This window comes from Salmo salar, chromosome 03 (genome assembly GCF_965601325.2).
Source record: "Salmo salar chromosome 03, fSalSal1, whole genome shotgun sequence".
Taxonomy (NCBI): domain Eukaryota; kingdom Metazoa; phylum Chordata; class Actinopteri; order Salmoniformes; family Salmonidae; genus Salmo; species Salmo salar.
The window spans coordinates 29,003,535-29,030,520 of record NC_138293.1 but is presented as its reverse complement, the minus strand read 5'-3'; the positions used below and the strand labels follow the sequence as shown (position 1 = coordinate 29,030,520).

Here is a 26,986-nt window from a genome sequence, read left to right as displayed (position 1 = left end):
GTTCAACACAAAAGATATCACAAATGAACAAAGACAAATGACCACAAACACCATCACGAGGGAACTTATATGAATATCTATATATTCAAAGAGGAACAGAACTGCAACAAATCAAGGAGCATTGACTATTTCCAACTGCTTCTACGACTCAAAACTCATCTTCACTCCTCAGCGGCTGGGAAGACATTTGAAGTGCGCAGCCAAATTACCTTTTGACAAGGACATTGTTTTTCAATGAAGTATCAACCCAGGAGACCTCTTATCCACCTTAGGGGGTTAATCCTATGCATATTTATGAACCACCTGAGCATTTGGAGAGTTGATTTAAAAAGAAAGGAGGGACGGATGGAGGGATAGGGCTGGGGGCTAGAGGGGGTTGAATCAAATGAGAATATCACCACGGATGGTAATCCTCCCACCCGTCCTATGGTGAGTGAGACTCTCTCCCAATCCCAACACTCAGAAACTCTGTGTTGGCCATAGTTGTCCAACAGGGCAAGGTCAGAGGACTGTTGTGCACCAGTGGCTACGACAACCGTTGTCAGGAGCGTTGACGAGTCTTGTACTGTTTCCAAAACTGTCTGCAGTCGTCTATTCATTCATGAGCCTGACAATGGCCGCCATATTAGTGCTATGGCTAAAGGCCACATATAACCTCTGTCTCACGGACTAGGTCAAGTGACTCTGCTCTGGGCTTTTGATTATTTCAATGGAAAATGTATAGGCCGGACAGTGCCTGAACCACTGAGCAGGGAAATTCCGTCTTATAATATAAGACCTTATATGGCTGCCTGCTGTGGTTGGTTGACTTTGCCTTCAACGGGCCACAAATCGGCCACTGTATGACTGCTAGCTGGGTTTCTATCTACATGACAACTAGTGTACCAATAATTCATGGATTACGTACTAGTTTCTGCGAGGATCCTACCTGGGACTGAACGTTGGCCCCTACCCCAGCCCCCTGGTATGAGTCCCCATTCAGAGCCTGCACACTCATGAACAAGTCTCCGGAGTTTGACATGTTAAAAGAGCCAGCAGAACCTGGAAGGACAGAGAGTGAAAGAGAGAACGAGAGAGAAGTGGGGAAGGACGGTAGAAAGAGAAGAGAGGAAAGAGGAGTTAACACGATCATGCAACCGGAAAAGTGCAGTCAGGTGGGTTAGTGGGAGAGGGTTGAAAGCCAAATGTGGTATAGTGAACAGGGAACCACATCAGTGACCAATCACCATCTACACTGACTATATGCACCTATGGAAATGTAGAGGCAAGGGATGTTCTAATCATAATATACTGTATTAATAAAACTATACCAACTACTACGTCTGTGGTAATTATGATGATAATCATATTATCAAGAATATTGAGGTTAGGGGTTAAAACCGGGGTGAAACTAATGCAGAATAGATGGATTGTCTTGCAGTTTAAGTTGGCTCATTAAGGAAGTGCTAATCGATCGGCAGGAAGAACTGAAAGAATCCTCTTTGTCCTTTAACGGAGCCAAACTCCCCAGATGTTAAAGGAGAACGCAGCCTAACTTGATTTCAAGGCAGAAAAAAAACACAAGACTAGACCATAACCCAACACAGCTGAACAGTCAACATGATGACAAAGGACTAGGCTGGGACGCCCGTCATCAGCTTAATGATCAGCTTAATGACACACAAGAGGTCAACCGGACAAGTCACAGGATAGTTATTTCTCTAACCAAGACTGAGTCCAAAATGACACCCTATTTCCTATATAAACCAGGGCCCATAGGGTCAAGAGTTCAATATGTCTACTGTGTTCACCCGACAAACCCCAGAGGGAGAGAGGGACCGGGCCACAGGTTATTGGGTTAGTTTAGGAAGGGGGGGGGGGTGCAGACAGTATTTTGTTATTCAAAAGGAACAGAGCCGAGACTGGATTCTTGAGTTGGGGCCCAGGGTTGGGTAAAGCCAGGTTCTCTAATCAGTGCTCTACACCTCTCTGCTCAACTGTGTCATATTTCTGAATTGAATTGGCCATACTACTGTAGTGTGGATACCTTTCAATGTAGCCTATATAATGCTTCAGCACTCAATATGATCTAGCATTGTTCAGTTGGGTATATTATGCAGCCAAACTAACATTAACAGTACTGACGTGGTACTATACTGGTCAGATCCATTATAGCTGGCTGGTATTGATACTGACCTGCAGAGTTGGGGGTGGAGGGGGAGTTGGCCTGGCTGCCATGGGCTGATACATTGGTTGCACTGACAGCTGTCTTCGCGGCGTACATGTTGGCTTCCTCTTGGAACTTGCCAATGTTTTTCTTGTATCGGATTCTCTTGTTTCCGAACCAGTTCGATACCTGTAACATAAAGTACATATTATAATTTCTTGTCATGTAAAACATAATTAAACTAAAGTTTATTTTCAACAATTGTTTGAGTAAGGTATTATGTAGAAAACACATCTTTCAAGAAACCAGATTGTCAAGAAACCCGATTCCCATTGAGAGTGACACGAGCTCTGGTCAAAAGCAGTGCATTTTGGATGCAGTCTCTTCTAGCTGGACTTCCTGTGACATAGCAGTGTGAATGCAATTGTCGAACAAATGGCCATGCTAGCTAGATAGCTCATAGGTTTCTGTGGGTCAAGAAAGACTATGTGGCGGCATACTGTACCTGTGACACTGTGATGGAGCACTTCTTGCCCAGCTCTTCCTTGGCCTCCTCACTAGGGTAGGGGTTGGACAGGTGGGAGTAGAAATATTCATTTAGGATCTCTGTTGCCTGCTTGTTGAAGTTCCTTCTCTTTCGTCTGCAGAGAGAGAGAGAGAGAGAGAGAGAGAGAGAGAGAGAAACGTATTAAATGTCACAATTACAGGTCATTTCCTTCATTACGATATATTAGAGAGAGATAGCTGGACTACGTTATCTCCATCATCGCACTCTACAAAAAGCTGCTGTCTTTGGTGTAGAGCGACCCAGGAAACACTCTGATCAGCAGACACACGCAGAGAGAGACTCACACAGACACGTCACACACACACACACACACGCACACAAACACAGTCCCACACAGACCTGGCGTCGAGGAAGCGTGAGCGTAGGATCATGACGGCCTCGCAGGTGCTCTGTTTGAGCTGCATCTGGATGGAGCTGAACTTGCGGTGGATGATGCCCACCATGCGCTCGATCTCCTTGGGAGAGATGGGCCGTGTGCGACTCTGCTCCCTCAGCAGGTTCATCACATGGGTGGTAAACTCGTTACACGCCTAAAGACAGACACGCTCATATGAGGCAGATAGCAATCACACGCACTTGGACACAGTAAAGAAGTAAGACACGGCTAGCATTGTTAGTATTATCAGTATCATAAGTAGTAGTAGTAATACTATCGATGTACAGTAATGTGGCAGTAATGTATTGCAGTGCTGTGGCAGAAACAATAGCAGTGGATGAGGTAGACAAGCAGTGAGAATTTCTTTGTATATTGAGGAGACCTTTCTTCAATCGTGAGGAGAAAAGTGACAAGTGAAGACGTCTAAAATGACAGGAGGCTTTCATTCCTGTTCACGTTCAGCAGGTTTGAACTGTCTTCCTGTCTCTCTCTCGCTCCACTTCCCTCTCTGTCTTTTCACTCAGTGTCTCTCTCATTCTCTTTCTCTGTCAGAATCAGTCACTGGGAAGTGTCTGCTGCGTTTGGGGACAGGGGAGTCTGTTGATTGTCAGCACCAGGGTCGTGTCAGTTGAAACGAGACTCAGTTCATCGCAACAGCCGTTCCGCCCGTACACTCAGATGCAGTAGTACACATAGCAGTGACATGAATATTCTCAGGTGCAAGTGTAACACTGTGACAGGAAGTGATGACGGGCCTGCTTTGAGATGATGACAGGCGGTAATATATTTGACATCAATGGGAAGGACGGGATGCTCTCTTGGCATAGGACTTGTGTGTGACTGATAAAATGATTGCCAGCTGGAAAGGGATTTCTGAAAGCGTGGTTGTGTGCACTGACTTGTGTGCAGTCTGAGTGTAGTGAGATTGCAGTGGGGTTGTCTATTGGAAGGGAGAGAGGACAGTTACAAGGGTCCTCAATATGTTATGAGATGGCAGATAACAGAGGAGGGGGCGCTTAGGCAGAAAGGGGTTACCTATAGGAAGTGAGAGGGTTTGTGAGGGTCTTCTTAGAGCAGAGAGGGCTTATGGGAAGGGAAAGAGCGTTTACGAGGGGTGTGGTCTGTCCTCACCTGTTCATACTTCTCCAGCTCGGTGTGGTAAATCCCGCGGATCTGAGTCAGCTTGGCCCGATAGTCAGAGTGTTCTGTTGAGTTGTCCTGGCCCACCCCTCCTCCCACTGCTGCCGCCGCTGCTGCTGCTGCCGCAGACCCGCCCCCTTTCTCTGGTCCGGACACGCCCTCCGCCAGCAGCATGTTGTCCAATCGCATGAGCTGGGCATCTGGAGCCTCCTCCTCCTGGGTGCCACGGATACTGAGCACTGTAGAGACAATAGTTAGTAAGAAACTTCTCTAGTGATGTAAAAACGAACACAACACTGATGCAATGCAAAGTCTGATGATGAGCACTGCAAAGAAAAAAGGCCCAGTTAATATGAATGAACAGTGTCTGGGTGAGAAGTGGAGTGAGTGTACCAGTCAGCAACGGTGAGACTGCAGTCTACTACTGTTTTTTCTTCTTACTACAGTCTTCAACCTGTTCTGTGTGAAATATGACCATATCTTTAATAGCCCATGACTGTGCCATAAAAACCTGGATGTTAGTGAGCCTGGCAGCACCCAAGTTAATAAAACTAACATCTCATCGATATTGAATATCATTTCATGTAAATAATTAACACAGATTTCCATGAGAGTTAATTTTCCTTTGCACTCCAGGAGAGCAGATTACAATATTTACTCAGTGGCTAAAACAATAACATTGTGTCATAAAAAGATTAGAATCTTCCCGGTCAGGCAAACTAATAAAATCATCATTCATAACCTAACGGGTTAAAACGGTGTAATAAATGAAACGTCTAATATCAATATGGATAATCTCAGTGATAAGGGACAAAAACAATGTATCGACACCGGATTAAGAGAAAAAGCAAAGATGCTGCCTTAGTCTTATTTATGCATCACAGTCACATCATGATCATTGTTTTTTAACTTAAAGATGCACCATGCAGAAATCGCTCCGCCATTTCCTGGTGGCTAAAATTCTAAAATAGTTTGCCTAACTTCAGTTTAGTGTAGAGAATCATTGTACCATCTAAACCGCCGCAAAATATATTTTCCATAAACCAAAATATTGTATTTTCAGCTGTTTGAAGCTGGTGTACAAAACCAAAAGTAAAAGATGCTAAAAATAAATTTAAGAACAGGAAGCATAGAAATAGGGCACATAGAACAAATCTACAGTTTCTTAGACTTGCTATCAATTAGAATGACAGATCTATATCTCACATTTCTATGTGAATTTGGTCGAGTTGCCCAAAAAGTTACATATTGCAGCTTTAATAAATAAATACTAAGCTAGATTTTGAGTAACGCTAGAAAACAAGCAGCAAAATTCAAGGACTCCCTATGGCTGAAGAAACGGTGCTAACAAGGTAGTTGTCAGACATATTTAGGCTACTGGCCCACTGCTGTCCATGTTCACACAGTTTGGGGTGTCCAGTCACAGTGATGGGTGTAGTGGCCCTAGTTTGAACCTGCGCCTCACCCCTCACACCCCCACAGGCACTTAGCTCTCTGCTCCCTCCCCCTTCCAGCCAGTACCACAGAGTGCAGAAGGATGTTTCATGGCACATACCCCCCCATGCACACAGATACACATTTATCTACCCACCCCCACGCACACAAAAATGTTCACTTGTGACTGTTTACTTTATGTGACTGTGCTTCACTATGGTACTGGACCAACAGGGCTGTGTTTCACTATGGTACTGGACCAACAGGGCTGTGTTTCACTATGGTACTGGACCAACAGGCTGTGTTACTATGGTACTGGACCAACAGGGCTGTGTTTCACTATGGTACTGGACCAACAGGGCTGTGTTTCACTATGGTACTGGACCAACAGGGCTGTGTTACTATGGTACTGGACCAACAGGCTGTGTTACTATGGTACTGGACCAACAGGGCTGTGTTTCACTATGGTACTGGACCAACAGGGCTGTGTTTCACTATGGTACTGGACCAACAGGCTGTGTTACTATGGTACTGGACCAACAGGGCTGTGTTACTATGGTACTGGACCAACAGGGCTGTGTTTCACTATGGTACTGGACCAACCTGTGTTACTATGGTACTGGACCAACAGGGCTGTGTTTCACTATGGTACTGGACCAACAGGGCTGTGTTACTACGGTACTGGACCAGGGCTGTGTTTCACTATGGTACTGGACCAACAGGCTGTGTTACTATGGTACTGGACCAACAGGGCTGTGTTTCACTATGGTACTGGACCAACAGGGCTGTGTTACTACGGTACTGGACCAGGGCTGTGTTTCACTATGGTACTGGACCAACAGGGCTGTGTTTCACTATGGTACTGGACCAACAGGGCTGTGTTTCACTATGGTACTGGACCAACAGGGCTGTGTTTCACTATGGTACTGGACCAACAGGGCTGTGTTACTACGGTACTGGACCAGGGCTGTGTTTCACTATGGTACTGGACCAACAGGGCTGTGTTTCACTATGGTACTGGACCAACAGGGCTGTGTTTCACTATGGTACTGGACCAACAGGGCTGTGTTTCACTATGGTACTGGACCAACAGGGCTGTGTTACTACGGTACTGGACCAACAGGGCTGTGTTTCACTATGGTACTGGACCAACAGGGCTGTGTTACTATGGTACTGGACCAACAGGCTGTGTTACTATGGTACTGGACCAACAGGGCTGTGTTTCACTATGGTACTGGACCAACAGGGCTGTGTTTCACTATGGTACTGGACCAGGGCTGTGTGTTGTGGACCATCCTGCTCTCCCTCTGTCTGCCACTAGAAGGCTCCCTAAGTAAAGGAGCAGAGCTTTCTGTCTCCTCACAGAGGTGGTGAAAACAACCAGGTGTAGCCTGTTCATTTCATCCACCATCTTTACCAACAAAGACAGGCAGCATACACTCCACTATCAGGACAGAGTATACGTCTGCATCAATTCATCTGTATACTTACCAACTATAAGGGCTAAATCATTCCCTGTAAACATGCAGTATTTACAATTGCTAAGAGTGACAATTTGACAGAATCTCGGTAAATGACAGTGGCTTGCAGAGAGAGATGTGCTGGAGTAGACTGTCTTTCTGGCACAGGTTACAGTATGTTGCTATGCTCTGGTCTGTGGCTTTGTCCATGGGATGAGCTGCCTGCCTGCTGACCTCTCCAGTGAGAGAGACGTCAAGATGGATTCCTAGGCCGTCACGGAGAACCGGTCTCTCCCGTGAACCCTCCCCCCTCCTCCTCTTCCTCCCTCACCCCAATCAGCTCCACCATCCGAGCATGCAGACTCAGGAGGCAAATGTCAATGGCTATCAGACGACTGGAAAGGTCAGGGGTTCAGAAAGGAGACAGTGTGTGTGTGTGTGTGTGTGTGTGTGTGTGTGTGTGTGTGTGTGTGTGTGTGTGTGTGTGTGTGTGTGTGTGTTGTGTGTGTGTTGCGGGTGTTGACTTCTGTCAATATTTCTCCTGCCTGCATTCCTTCAAAACTTAAAAAGCCCTAAAGCCACACATCATTTCCACCTCAGTCAGTCATCTCCTAACTCATCTCTCATTCCTCAGCTGTAGAACCCTCCCAACAGACCAACTCTCAGACACTGTCTCTCCAGTCAGTCACTATCTCTAACCTCCGTGTCCCCTCTGAATTTAAAAGACTGAGACGAGAGATAGAGAACAACAATATCACCTTGCTTTTCCTCACAGACCAGTAGGACAACTGGACTAGAATACTGTGGGGTTCTTCTGACGACAACATGTAGGCTACTTCCAACTGGAGAGGAAACCTAATGAACCAAACAGATTTTTTTCATTCCCCGTATCTTCCAGTACAAGACTAAAAGCATGAAATGGATTAAATAAATACAATTAATAAAAATAATCATACAATTCACTGTGCTGTGACATAATTAATCTAACCATAGCAATCAGCTTTATTTATTCCTGTTCAGTAAGGACAATGAAATCGATTGAAGGCCTTAATGCCAGTCCAGCATCAGTGAACTCTGCCACCCTAAAAGTGTACATTATCATAATTATCTGTCAATAGGAGGCAGATTCATAACGCTACACCATAAATAAAATGATAAAATGGCGCCTGAGAAGAAGGCTGACGTTTTACGTGTCACCAACCGATTGTGTTTTTGTTAGTTTATTTGCGTTGTTTGTAACTTATTTTCTACATAGTGTTGCTGCTACCATCTCTTATGACCGAAAATAACTTCTGGACATCAGGACTGCGATTACTCACCACGGACTGGCAGAATCCTTTTTTTCCTTTAACGAGTCCGACGCGAATGATATACTGCTTTCTCGGGAACAGGCCCAGATCCCCGTGATTTGAATGAAGAGGAGGCGGAGAAAAAGGGGCCAGAGGGCGGGCTGCCTTCTGAGAATTCGTAGGCGATCGAATTAACCCCCACTTCTTTCCATTCTGCTAGCAAACGTGCAATCTTTGGAGAATAAAAAAGATGACCTACGCGGAAGATTAAACTACCAATGGGACATTCCAACCTGTAATATCATATGCTTCACGGAGTCGTGACGATGACACCATCAAAATACAGCTGGCTGGTTATATGCTATACCGGCAGGAAATAACTGCGGCGTCTGGTAAGACAAGGAGCGGCGGACTATATATTTTTGTAAATAACAGCTGGTGCACGGTATCTAAGGAAATCTCAAGCTATTGCTCGCCTGAGGTAGCATATCTCATGATAAGTTGTAGACCACACTATCTACCTAGAGTTTTTTTCTAAGCTGTTCGTAACCACCACAGACTGAGGCTGGCACTAAGACAGCATTGAATGAGCTGTATTCCGCCATAAGCAAACAAGAAAACGCTCATTAGACGTCGACCGATCATGATTTTTCAACGAGGATATCGATACCGATTATTGGAGGACCAAAAAAAGCCTATACCAATTATTCGCCCGATTTTTATATATATAATTGTAATAATGACAATTACAACAATACTGAATGAACAATGAACACTTTTATTTTAACTTAATATAATACATAAATCAAATCTATTTAGTCTCAAATAAATAATGAAACATGCTCAATTTGGTTTAAATAATGCAAAAACACAGTGTTGGAGAAGAAAGTAAAAGTGCAATATGTGCCATGTAAAAAAGATAACGTTTAAGTTCCTTACTCAGAACATGAGAACTTATGAAAGCTGGTGGTTCAATATTCCCAGTTCTTCAATATTCCCAGTTAAGAAGTTTTAGGTTGTAGTTATTATAGGAATTATGACAGGTCGACTATTTCTCTATATACCATTTCTATTTCATATACCTTTGACTATTGGATGTTCTAATAGGCACTTTAGTATTGCCAGCCTAATCTCAGCAGTTGATAGGCTTGAAGTCATAAACAGAGCTGTGAAGCAAGCATTGCTAAGAGCTGCTGACAAACGCAATAAAGTTTGAATGAATGCTTACGAGCCTGCTGCCGCCTACCACCGCTCAGTCAGACTGCTCTATCAAATCATAGACTTAATTATAATATAATAAACACAGAAATACGAGCCCTTGGTCATTAACATGGTCAAATCCAGAAACTATCATTTTGAAAACAAAACGTTTATTCTTTCAGTGAAATACGGAACCGTTACGTATTTTATCGAACGGGCAGCAACCCTAAGTCTAAATATTGCTGTTAGATTGCACAACCTTCAATGTTATGTCATAATTATGTAAAATTCTGGCAAATTAGTTCGCAACGAGCCAGACGGCCCAAACTGTTGCATATACCCTGACTCTGTGTGCACTGAACGCAAGAGAAGTGACACAATTTCCCTAGTTAATATTGCCTACTAACATTAATTTATTTTAAGTAAATACGCAAGTTTAAAAAATATATACTTCTGTGTATTGATTTTAAGAAAGGCATTGATGTTAATGTTAATTGTGCTTTTTTCGCAAATGCGCTTTTGTTAAATCATCCCCCTGTTTGGCGAAGTCGGCTGTGATTCAATGATAAATTAACATGCACCTTATTAATTATATGCAACGCAGGACAAGCTAGTTAACCTAGTAATATCATCAACCATGTGTAGTTATCTAGTGATTATGTGAAGATGTATTATTTCTTATAAGATAAGTTTAATGCTAGCTAGCAACTTATCTTGGCTCCTTGCTGCACTCGCGTAACAGGTGGTCAGCCTGCCACGCAGTTTCCTCGTGGAATGCAATGTAATCGGCGTAATGCCGATTACTGATTGTTATGAAAACTTGAAATCGGCCCTAATTAAAATCGGCCATGCCGATTAAATCGGTCGACCTCTATAAGAAATCCCGCTATGCCCTGCAATGAACCATCAAACAGGAAAAGCATCAATACAGGACTAAGATCAAATCGTACTACACCAGCTCTGACGCTCGTCGGATGTGGCAGGGCTTGCAAACAATTACAGACTACAAAGGGAAGCACAGCCGAGAGCTGCCCAGTGACACAAGCCTACCAGACGAGCGAAACTACTTATATGCACGCTTCGAGGCAAATAACACTGAAACATGCATGAGAGAACCAGCTTTTCCGCAGCCGACCAGGACGTGTACTGCGAGCATGCGTTGAGTGTCTTCACTGACATTTTCAACCTGTCCCTGTCCGAGTCTGTAATACAAACATGTTTCAAGCAGACCACCATAGTGCCTGTGCCCAAGAACACTAAGGTAACCTGCCTAAATGACTACCGACCCGTAGCACTCACGTCTGTAGCCATGAAGTGCTTTGAAAGGCTGGTCATGGCTCACATCAACACCATTATTCCAGAAACCCTAGCCCCACTCCATTTTACATACCGCCCCAACAGATGATGCTATCTCTATTGCACTCCACACTGCCCTTTCCACCTGGAAAAAAGGAACACTCAAAAGCTCATCAATAAGCTAAGGACCCTGGGACTAAACACCTCCCTCTGAAACTGGATCCTGGACTTCCTGACGGGCCGCCCCGCCAGGTGGTAAGGGTAGGTAACAACACATCCGCCACGCTGATCCTCAACACAGGGGCCCCTCAGGAGTGCGTGTTCAGTCCCCTCCTGTACTCCCTGTTCAATCATGACTGCACAGCCAGGCACGACTCCAACACCATCATTAAGTTTGCTGATGACACAACAGTGGTAGGCCTGATCACCGACAACGACGAGACAGCCTATAGGGAGGAGGTCAGAGACCTGCCGTGTGGTGCCAGGACAACATACTCTCCCTCAACGTGATCGAGAGAAAGGAGATGATTGTGGACTCCAGGAAAAAGAGGACCAAGCACACCCCCATTGTCATCGATGGGGCTGCAGTGGAGCAGGTTGAGAGCTTCAAGTTCCTTGGTGTCCACATCACCAACAAACTAGAATGGTCCAAACACACCAAGACAGTCATAAAAAGGGCACGACAAAACCTATCCCCTTCAGGAGACTGAAAAGATTTGGCATGGGTCCTCAGATCCTCAAAAGGTTCTACAGCTGCACTATCGAGAGCATCCTGACTGGTTGCATCACTGCCTGGTATGGCAACTGCTACAGAGGGTAGTGTGTATGGCCCAGTACATCACTGGGGCCAAGCTTCCTGCCATCCAGGACCTCTATACCAGGCGGTGTCAGAGGAAGGCCCTAAAAATTGCCAAAGACTCCAGCCACCCTAGACATAGACTGTTCTCTCTGCTACCACACGGCAAGCGGTACCGGAGCGCCAAGTCCAGGTCCAAGAGGCTTCTAAACAGCTTCTACCCCCAAGCCATAAGACTCCTGAACATCTAATCAAATGGCTACCCACACTATTTGCATTGCCCCCCTCCCCGCTACTCTCTGTTGTTATCATCTATGCATAGTCACTTTAATAACTCAACCTACATGTACATATTACCTTGACTAACCGGTGCCCCCGGACATTGACTCTGTACCGTTACCCCCCTGTATATAGTCTCGCTATTGTTATTTTACTGCTGCTCTTAAATTACTTGTTACTTTTATTTCTTATTCTTATCCATATTTTTTTTTTAACTGCACTGTTGGTTCGTAAGCAAGCATTTCACTGTAAGGTCCACACCTGTTGTATTCGGCGCATGTAACTAATACAATTTGATTTGAAATAAATGGCTGTTCGCTTCCACAACATCAAATGAAAACCTTGGTATTGTTACCCATTGGTCCAACTCATTGATAGGTCTCTCAGGCCAGTATTCTCGGACCATCTGTGCATGGAGGAACATGGTTGGTTTGTGGTGGGTCTCATCTCAGACTAACAGTGTGTTTCTATAAAAAGACTGCCATCATTTCATCTTGACCGTTACAGACAGGCTTTAATTGAACAGTGAGAGGACTCAAAATCTCCCTCCCTACTCATGTTTAATCTCTCTCTCTCAAGACTTATGTTTTTCGTTGAAATGACAGCTCATAGTCCTTTTCTGTCTTATTGGGGTGTAAGATGTTTGCAAAGCCCAAGTCTGAACACAAACCTACCACACAGCCACCCATACAAACACACAGAAAATACACATCCTTAAAACAGCCGTCTCTGCATATTGGCAGACTACCTCTCTCTCAGCCCCCAGCCCTGGCTCCCAGTGAGCGCTTTTAAATGAAAGCATGTTTAATTAATGATGTTGAAGTATTCTGTCACAATTAGGAAGATGTACGGCCAAACAAGGCAGCAGTGATTTCCCTGACAGCCATGATGAAAGTTTACCCTCCTCGCCTCTGACTGGCAGCTAGCAGCCAACGCTGGACCGGTTCCATTTCACGTCGATACAGTAACGCAATACACTCCTCTGCAGTTCTGTGTGTACGTGTGTGTGTGTATGTCTGTGTGTGTGTGTGTATGTATGTCTGTGTGTGTGCTTTCTCTGCCTTGGTCTGGACGAAGTCACAGTGCCAGGCATATAAGCAGGGTTTGTATTGATTCTGTGGGCACACGTCATCCAGGGTTTCAGCGATTCATAAATCAGCTGTGTTCCTGAAACAGGAGCGCGGTGCCTGTCTGTGTGGGCCTGTCTTTCTGTGTGTGTGAGACTGTGTGTCTGTATTTGGGCCACAGTCAGCGGGAGTGGTTGCGACAGCAACATGATAATGGAACATCACTACCATTCATCCCTGCCACACGGCATTCTGGGACCGAAAAAAAGAACAACCTGAAATCCTGAAGAAGCAGTTTGATGATTTACAATGGACATGATGAGTATCACAAACAACTATACAAATGATCAACAATATCCCTAGACCTTAAAGGGAAATTTCACCTCCGTTTCACTGTATATGCCCATTAATATGGAATCATTGCTCAAGGCATTAAACTCATCCACTGCTCTGCATGTGTTGGCATCATGGTATGAGGAATCTGTCAGCATAGAAACAATAAATGATATTCATTTCAGAGTGGCTCATCTGATAGAAGCATAAGCTACTGATGCTAAGCAGCGCAATATTTACTACATGTATGGGTATCTACTGGCATGGGTAGCACAGTGTCTACTAGAGTGAGTCTACAAGCATGTTATGTTCCTTATTTTAAATCATCAAGCAGTTTTGTCCTTAGAAATGTTTACTCCCCACTGTGTTCACGGGAAAGTCTCCTTGGCCCAAAATGTCCACTCCATCACCAGATAATGGGGACTAGAACAACTCCAGTACACAAGGGCAAAGCCATAAAGAACCTCTAAAACACTTGCTTTATGCTTTATCAGCCATCTCCAGAGTCATGTTTGAAAGCGGGCAGAACCCAGAGTGTTATAGCTGACAGAGGCCGGGCAGACGACAAGGACAATAAAAAAATAAGGGAACAAGAAAGAGAGAGAGAGGAGGAAGAAGGAAGGTTGGGAAAAGAAGTAGAGAGGGATGGATTTATGGATGGAGGGAGAGAGGAAAGGCGAAAAATAAAAATGGAATATGAAAGCGAGGAGGTGTCAATTAAAAAAATGAACCCGGGTGCATTTGGGAAGTGACAGCTGGTGGGAGACGAGCTGACAGGCTTCACATTAGGCGGATTTGGTGGCCGCTCCCTCTCCTTCCTCCCCTCCTCTCCCCCTCCTCCGCACTGGCGACTGATCGACCGACCGATGGTTCCTCATGCAGTTAGATGCAGTGAGAGAGGCCAGATGAGGCATGGCAGCGCAGAGCAAGGGGAGCAGGGCAAGACAAGGTCCACACAAGGCACCAGCTTGGTGGGTGTTTTTCAGAGGAACTTTCCCCTAAATTTACTCCTAATAACGATAATGATAGTGCCGGTCATCTGAGGCTTAACCAGGCCAGGCTGAGTCTTGAGGGGCCAGTCCCGATAAAGAGGCAGCAGCAGCCAAATGCCTCCCTCCTGCCAGAGGAGGAAAGACCATTCAGAACCCCCCCCCCCCCCCCCCCCCCCCCCACAGTTAAAGGCCCCTCCATTAAAATAATGTATTATTCAAAAAAGGCAATACATTAGCCCCCAAGCAATCGTCTGTCCTTTCTTAAGGTGTCTTAAAATATATTGTCTTGATCTAATCAAACCCATGCTCGGGCTCATGCAGTTTTAATCGCCCCGGAGCTTCAATGGAAATCATGATGGCTGAATATCCTCTTCTTGATAAGTTGCGAGTGTTGTTGAGCAGGGAGCTGTATAGTCAGCTAACTATGAGAGAGCTAAAGGCCTCTATATGAAGTATTATAAAGTGCATTCGGAAAGTATTCAGACCCCTCCCTTTTTCCACATTTTGTTATGTTACAGCCTTATTCTAAAATGGATTTAAAAACCAAATCCTCATCAATCTACACACAATACCACATCATGACAAATTGAAAACAGGTTTTTATACATTTTTGCAAATGTATAATTTTTTTTAAACAGAAATACCTTATTTACATAAGTATTCAGACCCTTTGATATGAGATTCGATATTGAGCTCAGGTGCATCATGTTTCCATTGATCATGCTTGAGATGTTTCTACAACTTGATTGGAGTCCAACTGTGGTAAATTAAATTGATTGGACATGATTTGTAAAGGCACACACCTGTCTATATAAGGTCCCACAGTTGATAGTGCATGTGAAAGCAAAAACCAAGCCATGAGGTCGAAGGAATTGTCCTTAGAGCTCCGAGAGAGGATTGTGTCGAGGCACAGATCTGGGGATGGGTCCCAAAAAATGTCTGCAGCACTGAAGGTCCCCAAGAACACAGTGGCCTCCATCATTGTTAAATGTAAGAAGTTTGGAACCACCAAGACTTTTCCTAGAGCTGGTCACCTGGCCAAACTGAGCAATCGGGGGAGAGGGCCTTGGTCAGGGAGGTGACCAAGAACCCAATGGTCACTCTGACAAAGCTCCAGAGTTCCACTGTGGAAAAGGGAGAACCTTCCAGAAGGACGGGGAAGCATGGTAGTGCTTCACCGTAATTCTCTGGACCTCAGACTGGGAGCGAAGGTTCACCTTTTAACAGGACAACAACCCTAAGCACACAGCAAAAACAATGCAGGAGTGGCTTCGGGACAAGTCTCTGAATGTCCTTGAGTGGCCCAGCCAGAGCCCGGACTTGAACCCGATCGAACATCTCTGGAGAGATGAAAACCTGCTCCAGAGCGCTCGTGACCTCAGACTGGGGGCGAAGGTTCACCTTCCAACAGGACAACAACCCTAACCACACAACCAAGACTATGCAGGAGTGGCTTCGGGACAAGTCTCTGAATGTCCTTGAGTGGCTCAGCCAGAACCCGGACTTGAACCCGATCAAACATTTCTGGAAAGACCTGAAAATAGCTGTGCAGTGACACTCCCCATCCAACCTGACAGTGCTTGAGAGGATCTGCAGAGGAAAATGGGAGAATCTCCCCAAATACAGGTGTGCCAAGCTTGTAGCGTCATACCCAAGAAGACTTGAGGCTGTAATCGCTGCCAAAGGTGCTTCAACAAAGTACTGAGTAAAAGGGTCTGAATACTTATGTAAATGTGATATTTCCATTTTTTTTTTGTAAATTTGCTAACATTTCTAAAAACCTGTTTTTGCTTTGTCATTATGGGTTATTGTGTGTAGATTGATGAGGGAAATACATTTTTTTTAATCAATTTAGAATAAGGCAGTGACGTAACAAAATGTGGAAAAAGTCAAGGGGTCTGAATACTTTCTGAATGCACTGTATACCCTAGGCAGGCTCACTTTTGGTGGGAACATCTTCTGATAACATACAGCACAACAAGTAATACAGTGTCTGGTAGATTTAATTCAGTTTTACCAGTCAGGAAACATATGGCTTCATACCCAGAACCAATGGGAAACCAAAAACGTACGTTACCACATTTTCCAATGAACCAAATGTGCTAGCTGGGCTATAAGTAAAAACAAGTTAATAATGCTTAGTTTCCTCATGGTCTCTCATCTCAGAGAGATGAAAAGAGCTGTGCTCTGGAGTGTAGTGAGTCATGAAGCTGGTGAATTACTACAGTGATTGTTTACCTGTTATTTATCTCTCTTTCTGTGTTGACCTGTGTTGAAATGTCATATATTTGACCTGTTCTGTAACATGGTGTTGGGATGATTCATTTGGGGAAGACCATACATATTTAAATCCCATTTAATTATCAACATCCCTCCCAACACTAGATCTCATCAATCAAATAACACTGACCCGAGGAGTCAATTTTCTTTTAATGTTGTTAATTATGTGTGTGTGTGTGTGTGTGTGTGTGTGTGTGTGTGTGTGTGTGTGTGTGTTCGTCTGTGTGTCACTGATGTACCAAAGGGACCAGGTCATTGTGACTTAATCTCCATTCATGAGAGTGGAATCAGTTGGGGGTACGTTCATTTCCTTTCATTAAAAATGCTGCCTCCGGCATTTACCATCTACCCATCCAGGCTCTAACTAATTATAACCAACACACTGACTGTCAGCATGGAAATGGGAAAATGTTTTGGGGTTCCCTTATTAGATCAAAAAAAAAAGATGGGTGGGTGTTCAGAACTAGTAACGTAGTGGCAGGAGTGTTATCCTGGTAAGGTCACGAAAACCTCAAGGCATTAAGAAAAATATGCCCTCAATGGTTTCCCTAACTTTCGGCAAGGACTTGTTAGCCTGAAAGTCCTGCAGCAAATGGCAGCAGCCACCAGAGACAGACGCAGTGCTCCAGGAGTTGGTGAAGCGATGGATAGTAGTTAGAACCGCATGGAGCTCAGAGGTGACTGTCCACGAGTAGCTGGAGTCCTGCCCTTTATTGTGCCCCTACTGTGGCTCTACACGGGGCCTCTCCGCAACACACTGATAAGGCATCCAACGAGAGGCCAACAACATGCTCCTTCTGGGGTCCCTGTGGTGTGTGTTTGTGTGTATGGCACGTTTCATAAGACTCCGCTCTTTGACTGGTGATGAGTTTATGCGAGGTAATTAACAGTAATTAATCCTTAATTACAGTAATTAGCCGAGTCGCAGTAAATTAAGACACATCTGGAGGCAGGCAGGGAACTAGGCTGTACAAGCCAGGGCGGGCGGGTTTATTTTTGGCAAAGGGGAGACGCTGACTCCATCTGACAGCGTTTGGTTAGGCCTACCTGGGACGTTCCACACCTCCTGCTGTAGTTTAGGGGGTGTTTACACCCCTGTGTGGGAGATCCTGGGACACGGGAAGGATGAGTAGGGGGTTCGTTGGTGGGAAACAGATTCATTACAGAACAACATCAGCTGATCTCCGAGGGGAAAGTCTCCCTGCAGCTAGCAGGCAGAGGACATCCACCATATGGCCACTCGTAAACAACCACACTATTGCCACACTGTTCACACTCTGCCTTGCCATTAGAACACGTGAGACATGAATGTGACGTAAGGGGATACGAGGACACAGATTTCCCACTAACCGTTGTTTCATTTTATTTTACAATGCAGCGTGGTTGGTAACAAGTATTTAACAGATCCACAGAAAGCAAAGAACAAGAGGAAAGGAAGCTTCAATGAATGCCCGAAGTTGTGATACCGTGAGCGTAAGTTCTCTGACTCCTGTTGAGATCCAGACTCCCTAAACCTGAACACTACAGAGTATAGAGTGATAGAGTGTGATGACCATTAATATTGTAAATCTTGAGCACTATAGCTGCTCTGGGTGGAAAAATTACCTCATTGCATTTATCAGGGAGTCTCCAATCCCATCAAGGCTGAAGTCAGTCGGGAGAAAAAGAAAGGCAGCAGATTTCTGTCGAGCGTGCTGTTGTTGCGACTGAGTCCTGGCTGTAAAAAACACTGCCTGTGCAGCAAAACAATGTGAGCCATCACACTGGATTACAGGAGGCTGTGCTCCACACACTGAGACCAGCACTTAAACCCGGAGAAACGAGGAAACCATATCATACTGTACAATACTCTCCTTCCTTCAGAGTGTTGTCTGTCTATCTTACACCTTAAAACTACTTTCAGTCCGCTTACATTACATAAAGGAGAAATTTGACACAACCCAACGCGCAATACCCCCTGACCCTTCATTTCTTTTTCTGCGTTAGTCTACCACCATTGCCTTCCATAGAGAGAATTAGCAATCTACCCAATCACAGTAATTAGCTGCATGGATCATCATCCACACACACACACAGAGACAGAGAGACAGAGAGACAGAGAGACAGAGAGAGAGAGAGAGAGAGAGGGAGAGAGAGAGAGGGAGAGAGGGAGAGAGGGAGAGGAGGCTCCTAAGGACTGGAGAGATCAGTGCTGTTGAAGCTGGAGATGGGGCGGTGGATACTGGATATGCCTGCAGACCCCACACAGTGAGTGTCTCAGTCTATAGCAGACAGTGGCATGGGGTACAGGACCCTCACACACACACCACACCCTTCCCAAAACTACCACCAACGTAGCGGACCCAGCTAGTCATTAATTGTAGCCACAGGCCTTTTGGGGGGGGGGGGGGGGGGGGGGTGCAAGAATAGTGGGTCACAGGGAGCCCCTGCTGTCAATCATCAGTGTGTGTGTGTGTGTGTGTGTGTGTGTGTGGGGGGGTTCATAGGATTAGCCTCCAGCCATGGCGAGGGTATAGCCTAACGGGGGAAAGAAGTGATCATGGAAAACAGAGAAATAAAATGCAGTGCTAGACATAATTTGCATGAGAGACAGATCAAGTCAACCATCATTTTTGCACCAAAAGCAAATCTCAAGTCATCCCTTTTGAGAAAAATAGTCCAAATATTTGTCTTTAACTGTCAGGGAAGGTTCAAGTCTCCCATCGACAGTACTGCTAGCCCCGGAGGAATCAACAAACTGCAGTGACACCATACAGAGAAGGGCCTATTATTTCTGCACATTACACAACTAGGGAGGACCTGGCCCTGTAAAAACTCTGTTATCACGCAATACTATACACAGGTCAACACTAGCCTGGTCCCAAGTCTGGTTGTGTGGTCTTACCAACTCGCTGTGACAATGACCATAGGAGTTGGCAAGATCTTGGGACCAGGCTGGGTGGAGCTTACAGAAAGAGTACCGACTCCGGCCCTGCTTGCTATGTATTAGAATCTGAGTGAAGCTGTCTTTAAGACAGTGGGATATAAGCAAGGCTGGGTAGGTTACTTTCTAAATGTAATCTGCTACAGTTACTGGTTACCTGTCCAAAATTGTAATCATTAATGTAACTTTTGGATTACCCAAACTCAGTAACGTAATCTGATTACATTCAGTTACTTTTAGATTACTTTCCCCTTAGGCGGCATTAGAAGAAGACAAAATGTATGTAACCAATTGAACGACATCTATTGCAGGATAAATCAATGTTAAAGTTTACATAGCTGGCCATATATGGATGTCACATTTGACTTTATGGGTTGGTTATGTTGGCTTTTTCAAACCCATCGCTTTCTACTACATATAATACGATTAAATTAGATCTTTACATTAAAAACCAAATTCTATCAGAATTCCAGCCATTCAAATAAACGTTATACCCCTTGATCTTCAAGAATAGGAAATATGGAAATATGAAAGTATAGATTATCCATATTGTTTAACCTGAGCATGACCCCAAAACTAAGGATTTATTAGCCAGCCCTACTCTGTTGTTCATGATTTTGTTGTCATGGAGGACAGATTGGGCTCATTTATTCGAGTTGAAAAATAAATGCTGCAGTAGTAATAGTAATAGTAGTGTGAACAATGAATTCCATATGCTGCATTGACTATAGGCCTATTGTTTACATTTTAGTTAGTGACACTTTGATATCTTGATAATATGCAGCTGTTTAAAGGGCAAATCCACAAATGAAACAATAACAACACGGTCGCCCCACCTCTGTTTTGGTAAAAAATCTGAGGGATGGGCCTGGAGAAATGTAACCACTCAGATTAATAATATTCAGAGCTATGGATGCAAGGACTGACCATCCATGTGTAAAGACATGCACTGAGAGTCGGGAAGCAAGTTCAGGGAGTGAACACATTTAATAAAGGACCGGAATCCAAAACAAGAAAAAACGCACAGCCATGAACCTGAAACAGAAATACTAGCGCCTGGGGAAAGAACCAAAGGGACTGACATATATAGGGAAGGTAATCAAGGAGGTGATGGAGTCCAGGTGAGTGTCATGAGGTGCGTGACGATGGTGACAGGTGTGCGGGATAATGAGCAACCTGATGACCTAGAGGCCAGAGAGGGAGCACACGTGACACCATGATATCAAAATTAAAATGTCTACAGTGTTGGTTGAACAATCCATCACTAAACCACCACTCAGATGTACTGTGTGTCTTGAAAGTACAGTATCTTAAAATGCTATTGTACAGAACTATTGTTAGTGCTTTTCTGCCTTGTACAATTTAGGTAAAACATGAATTATGTTCAAACTATCATAACAACAGATCAATTTCAATTCTCCCAGTGAAGAAAACACAATCTCAAATTAAGTTTCTCAAAACACATGGAAATTACTTTAAAACACATATACACACTGTCACGTCCTGACCATGGTAAGCTGTTATTTTCTATGGTAGACTGGTCAGGGCGTGAAAGGGGGTGTTTTTCTATGTTTTGTATTTCTATGTTCAGGTTCTAGTTTTCTATTTCTATGTTGGGTTTGTTTGGGATGATCTCCAATTAGAGGCAGCTGGTCTCGTTGTCTCTAATTGGAGATCATACTTAAGTAGGGGTTTTTTCCACCTGGGTTTGTGGGATCTTGTTTTTGCACAGCTCTGTAAAGCCTGCAGAACGTGACGGTCGTGTTTCTTTGTTTATTGTTTTGTATAGTGTTCTGAGTTTAAAAAAAATATATATATCATGAGCACGCTGCACCTTGGTCTACTCCTTACGACGATTGTCACACACACACAAAACCGTGGCAACAGCAGAATTAAAAGCACGGTCCATTAAATCAAACTAAAACAATTACTATGACAATATGGAAAAGGAACAAAAGCAGGAACATGTCAGTCAGAGAAATAGTAAGTGAAGAAAAAAGGAAACATTACAAAAGACATAGTATACACTAATGGAAAAAAAACATTGTGCAAGGTATACTCCCAGTCAATAGCAGAAAGCAATAATGAGAGTTGTAACTGTAAACTGTACAGACGGACAGGAGAGCAGAAATACAACTGCAAGGCCACAATGACTGCCAAGTTCAGTTTAGAAAAGGAAGGGGAAAGGGTAAAACACAACACTACACCTTTAAATGGTTTTTATCATGAAACAAAACATAATTGATGTAAGCTAAAAACCTGGTTGCCTCTGCCAGGAGACTGAAACTTGGCCGCAAGTGGATCTTCCAGCAAGACAACCCCAAGCACATATCAAATCCACAAAGAAATGGTTTGTTGACCACAAAATCCACATTTTGCAATGGCCATCTCAGTCTCAGAACTTGAACTCCATTGAAAACCTGTGGTTTGAATTGAAGAGGGCAGTCGATAAGCGCAGATGAAGGATATCAAGGATCTGGAAAGATTCTGTATAAAGCAATGGTTTAAGATCCCTCTCAATGTGTTCTCCAATCTGATAAAACATTTATTTTTTTTAAAGCTCGGCGCCATTATCCTCACAAGGTAAGGTGTTGAAAGGTAAACAAAACCTCTCTGAGCAATTATTAGTATAAAATAATATAATTTTGTAAATGTTTGCGCATACATTATAGCTCAGCATTTTAATTATTTATTTTATAGTCTTTTTTTGTGTGTTTTTATCAAGGGTGCCAATCATTTTGGACCTGACTGTACACCAGTGGAGGCTGCTGACGGGAGGACGGCTTATAATAATGGTCGGAAGGGAGTGAATGGAATGGTAACATCTTTTTTGGAGGGGTTTTCATGTGTTTGATATCATTCCATTCACTCTATTCCAGCCATTATTATGAGCCGTCCTCCCCTCAGCAGCCTCCGCTGCTGTACATAAATATATGGAACATCGATTCATCTTTACAGACGGGGTGTAGAGGGTGAAGTAGCTGTGTCTATTTGGGTCAAGCCCATCTCCTCTTTGTGACAGAGTCGCCAATGTTCTTTTCTGTGAGAATTTCGGGTGTGTATGTGTGGTGCTAATGGAGAGGGATGAGGGGAGTTGGGGGGGTGGGGTGGGGGAGAGATGTGCTCCTGCCAGATTAGGGCTTGGTCTGTGCCAAGGTTATAAACGGGCTGTTATCAGCCTTCCAAACAGAATAACCCTCCCTGTATCAGCACCCAAACATATGGGTCCACACAAAGACCCAGTCGCCCTGACAGACACCCCCATTTAATTACACACAGAGCAAGGCCAGTACCCCTCTCTCTCTCACACACACACACACACACACACACACACACACACACACACACACACACACACACACACACACACACACACACACACACACACACACACACAAACGTGAGAGAAAGGTGGATATTTTTTAGGTAGGATGTTCTCTAATGCCCAAAATAAGTATTATACCACAACATCCTGTGTTCAGCACTCCAATTCATGAAGGAGTTTATTAGATCTGAACAGCAGACAGCTACATCAACCAACAGTCTGTTTCAGTTAGGTCTCAACTGCCTGGGACTGGGACACTCATCCCTTTCCCTCACTTTTTATATACTGCCTACCATATTTTAAAGTCTTGTTCAATAAAGTAGAAAATGTCACCGAGGCGCAATAACCGCAATCACATAAAATCGTGACGGCTTGGACAAGCTATGCAAAAATGACAGTGTCCCCTTCCACTGGTGCAATAAAGTTTTATTTGGATGAATCGGCCATAAAAAAAGGGGTTTTGAAGGTTGTCAATGGGGAATAATTGGTCTGGTTTATTGGTGTGATCATATTTCTCACCAGCTTTTTTCCCTGTCCGCAGTGTGACTAAGTCTTGAATAAGAGGTGGAGGATCTGTAAAACAGCTTAAGTCCTGTTGTCTTTAACCCTTTAACCTCTATAACTGAGTGGATAGAAAATCAATATGAAAAAAAAAACAGAGATGCTATGATATGACAATCAACTACTTTAGTACTGTAGTTTCCCAAACTCCCGTAATCTTAGATATAGAGGACAATGTCACAATGTCTATCCACCTCATTTTCTAACGTTGCTATGGGCACAAGCAAACAACGGAAGGGATGGATTCAAGTGGTTTGCAAGTGATTTCAATTTTTCTAATGGTTGTAAATTCCTTTGGGTCTTCTTTTGCACTGTGGTCATCTCTCTGTCTGTCCTGTGCAACTATTTGCAAGGCATCAGCGCAACAATGTTATCATAACCGGCCAAAAGTGATCACATGCACTTTCTCTCCTCAACTTTCCCTGACAGTTAAAGTGGCCTATGCTGTAGGCCTGTTTTACATTCAGCAATTAGCAAGAGCAAGCCTACTTTTTCCCCTGAATAGGCTATTAGGCCTAGTATAAAGAATTAGCTAAATAAATGTCCTATAGCTTTGCCTTGGATTTCACGAGAAGAGGAAGGGCCTTTTGTGGAGAGGCTTGCGTAGGCTATAGCCTATTGCGCACGGGAACAGCTGGAGGAGCTGATGTGAAGCCAAAGTAATGATGTGATGTGAAGCCAAAGTCAGAAGGAAAATATAAGCAAGATATTAGGCCATTCATTAGCTAAATATTATGCAACCATTTGGATCAGTTTGGGTCTACAGTTGAAGTCGGAAGTTTACATACACTCATTAAAACTCGTTTTCAACCACTCCGCAAATTTCTTGTTAACAAACTATAGTTTTGGCAAGTCGGTTAGGACATCTACTTTGTGAATAACACAAGTAATTTTTCCAACAATTGTTTACAGACAGATTATTTCATTGTATCACAATTCCAGTGGGTCAGAAGTTTACATACACTAAGTTGACTGTGCCTTTAAACAGCTTGGAAATTTCCAGAAAATGATGTCATGGCTTTAGAAGCTTCTGATAGGTTAATTGACATCATTTGAGTCAGTTGGAGGTGTACCTGTGGATGTATTTCAATGCCTACCTTCAAACTCAGTGCCTCTTGGCTTGACATCATGGGAAAATCTAAAGAAATCAGCCAAGACCTCAGAAAATAAATTGTAGACCTCCACAAGTCTGGATCATCCTTGGGAGCAATTTCCAAATGCCTGAAAGTACCATGTTCATCTGTACAAACAATAGTACGCAAGTATAAACACCATGGGACTACGCAACCGTCATACCGCTCAGGAAGGAGACGCGTTCTGCCTCCTAGAGATGAGCGTATTTTGGTGCGAAAAGTGCAACTCAATCCCAGAACAACAGCAAAGGACCTTGTGAAGATGCTGGAGGAAACAGGTACAAACTATCTATATCCACAGTAAAACGAGTCCTATATCAACATAACCTGAAAGGCCGCTCAGCAAGGAAGAAGCCGCTGCTCCAAAACCGCCATTAAAAAAGCCGGACTACATTTTGTAACTGCACATTGGGACAAAGATCGTACATTTTGGAGAAATGTCCTCTGGTCTGATGAAACAAAAATAGAACTGTTTGGCCATAATGACCATCGTTATGTTTGGAGGAAAAAGGGGGAGGCTTGCAAGCCGAAGAACACCATCCCAACCGTGAAGCATGGGGGTGGCAGCATCATGTTGTGGGGGTGCTTTGCTGCAGGAGGGACTGGTGCACTTCACAAAATAGATGGCTTCATGAGGAAGGAAAATTATGTGGATGGAAAATTATGTGGATATTTTGAAGCAACATTTCAAGACATCAGTCAGGAAGTTAAAGCTTGGTCACAAATGGGTCTTCCAAATGGACAATGACCCCAGTCATACTTCCAAAGTTGTGGCAAAATGGCTTAAGGACAACAAAGTCAAGGTATTGGAGTGGCCATCACAAAGCCCTGACCTCAATCCTATAGAAAATTTGTGGGCAGAATTGAAAAGGTGTGTGCGAGCAAGGAGGCCTACAAACCTGACTCAGTTACACCAGCTCTGTCTGGAGGAATGGGCCAGAAACCAGAAACGTTTGACCCAAGTTAAACAATTTAAAGGCAATGCTACCAAATACTAATTGAGTGTATGTAAACTTCTGACCCACTGGGAATGTGATGAAAGTAATAAAAGCTTAAATAAATCATTCTCTGCTATTATTCTGACATTCTACATTCTTAAAATAATGTGGTGATCTTAACTGACCTAAGAAAGGGAATTTTTACTTGGATTAAATGTCAGGAATTATGAAAAACTGAGTTTAAATGTATGTAAATTTCCGACTTCAACTGTATTCTTGACAGTTTAGAAGGTCCAGAAAGGTACATTAGCAGGCCACTCATATGGTGTATTTTGTCAGGATGTAGCCTATCAGTGTTAAAGATAGGCTTACTATAGGAAAGTACGGTCTTCTCCTTTCCCCGCCTGTTCTTAATGCTGTAGTTGTAACGGTTGTCGTCGGAATGAGACCAAAGCGCAGCGTGGAAAGTGTTCATGATGTTTATTTTCACCAAAAACACTCAAACAAAAAATACCAAAAATGAAACGAAAGTGCACAGTTCTGTCAGGTACAGATACGAAACAGAAAACAACTAACCACAAAACACAGGTGGGAAAAGGCTGCCTAAGTATGATTCCCAATCAGAGACAACGATAGACAGCTGCCTCTGATTAGGAACCATACTCGGCCAAAAACAAAGAAATAGACAACATAGAATGCCCACCCCACATCACACCCTCACCTAACCAAATAGAGAAATAAAACGGCTCTAAGGTCAGGGCGTGACAGTAGTAGGGATGGGCTTTTGACCATTTTGGACTGTCCGAGTACTCGCTTGATTTTTTTTTTTGAGTACTCGAGCACTTTAATAAAAATGTACATTTAAAACACTTACAAGGCCCGCACTGGAAAAAAATATGTGCACATTTATTTATATGCCAACAGATTGCAACAATGCCGAATTTATCATAACAATTACAGATAACAAATCTGAATTGCTAAATTGCCCCATATACACTGAGTGTACAAAGCATTAGTAACACCTTCCTAATATTGAGTTGCACCCCTCTTTGGGCTCACAACAGCCTCAACTCGTTGGGGCATGGACTCTACAAGGTGTCGAAAGCGTTCCACAGGGATGCTGTCCCATGTTGACTCCAATGCTTCCCACAGTTGTGTCAAGTTTGCTGGATGTCCTTAGGCTGGTGGACCATTCTTGATACACACAGAAAACTGTTGAGAATGAAAAACTCAGCAGCGTTGCAGTTTTTGACACATTCAAACCGGTGCACTTCAAAGGCACTCAAATATTCTGTCCTGCCCATTCAACCTCTGAATGGCACACACACAATCCATATCTCAATTGTCTCAAGGCCTAAAAATCCTTCTTTAACCTGTCTCCACCCCTTCATCTACACTGATTGAAGTGGATCTAACAGGTTACATCAATAAGGGATCATAGCTTTCAGCT

The 26,986-nt window shown here is 43.8% G+C and overlaps 1 protein-coding gene across 3 annotated transcripts in view; it reads right to left on the bottom strand.

Moving 5' to 3' along the window:
- LOC106599262 (pre-B-cell leukemia transcription factor 1) overlaps window positions 1-26,986 on the bottom strand; it is a 69,046-nt gene that overhangs the window by 4,040 nt on the left and 38,020 nt on the right. Inside the window, exons 3-7 of one of the 3 annotated variants that reach the window (XM_014190401.3) lie at window positions 4,222-4,469; window positions 3,054-3,244; window positions 2,652-2,787; window positions 2,176-2,335; window positions 908-1,041 (exon numbers count right to left, since the gene is read on the bottom strand). In XM_014190401.3, the coding sequence (XP_014045876.1) occupies window positions 908-1,041; window positions 2,176-2,335; window positions 2,652-2,787; window positions 3,054-3,244; window positions 4,222-4,469 (869 nt within the window). The remainder of the gene's footprint in view (window positions 1-907; window positions 1,042-2,175; window positions 2,336-2,651; window positions 2,788-3,053; window positions 3,245-4,221; window positions 4,470-26,986) is intronic. The other 2 variants (XM_014190402.3, XM_014190403.3) reach the window with 2 other exon arrangements.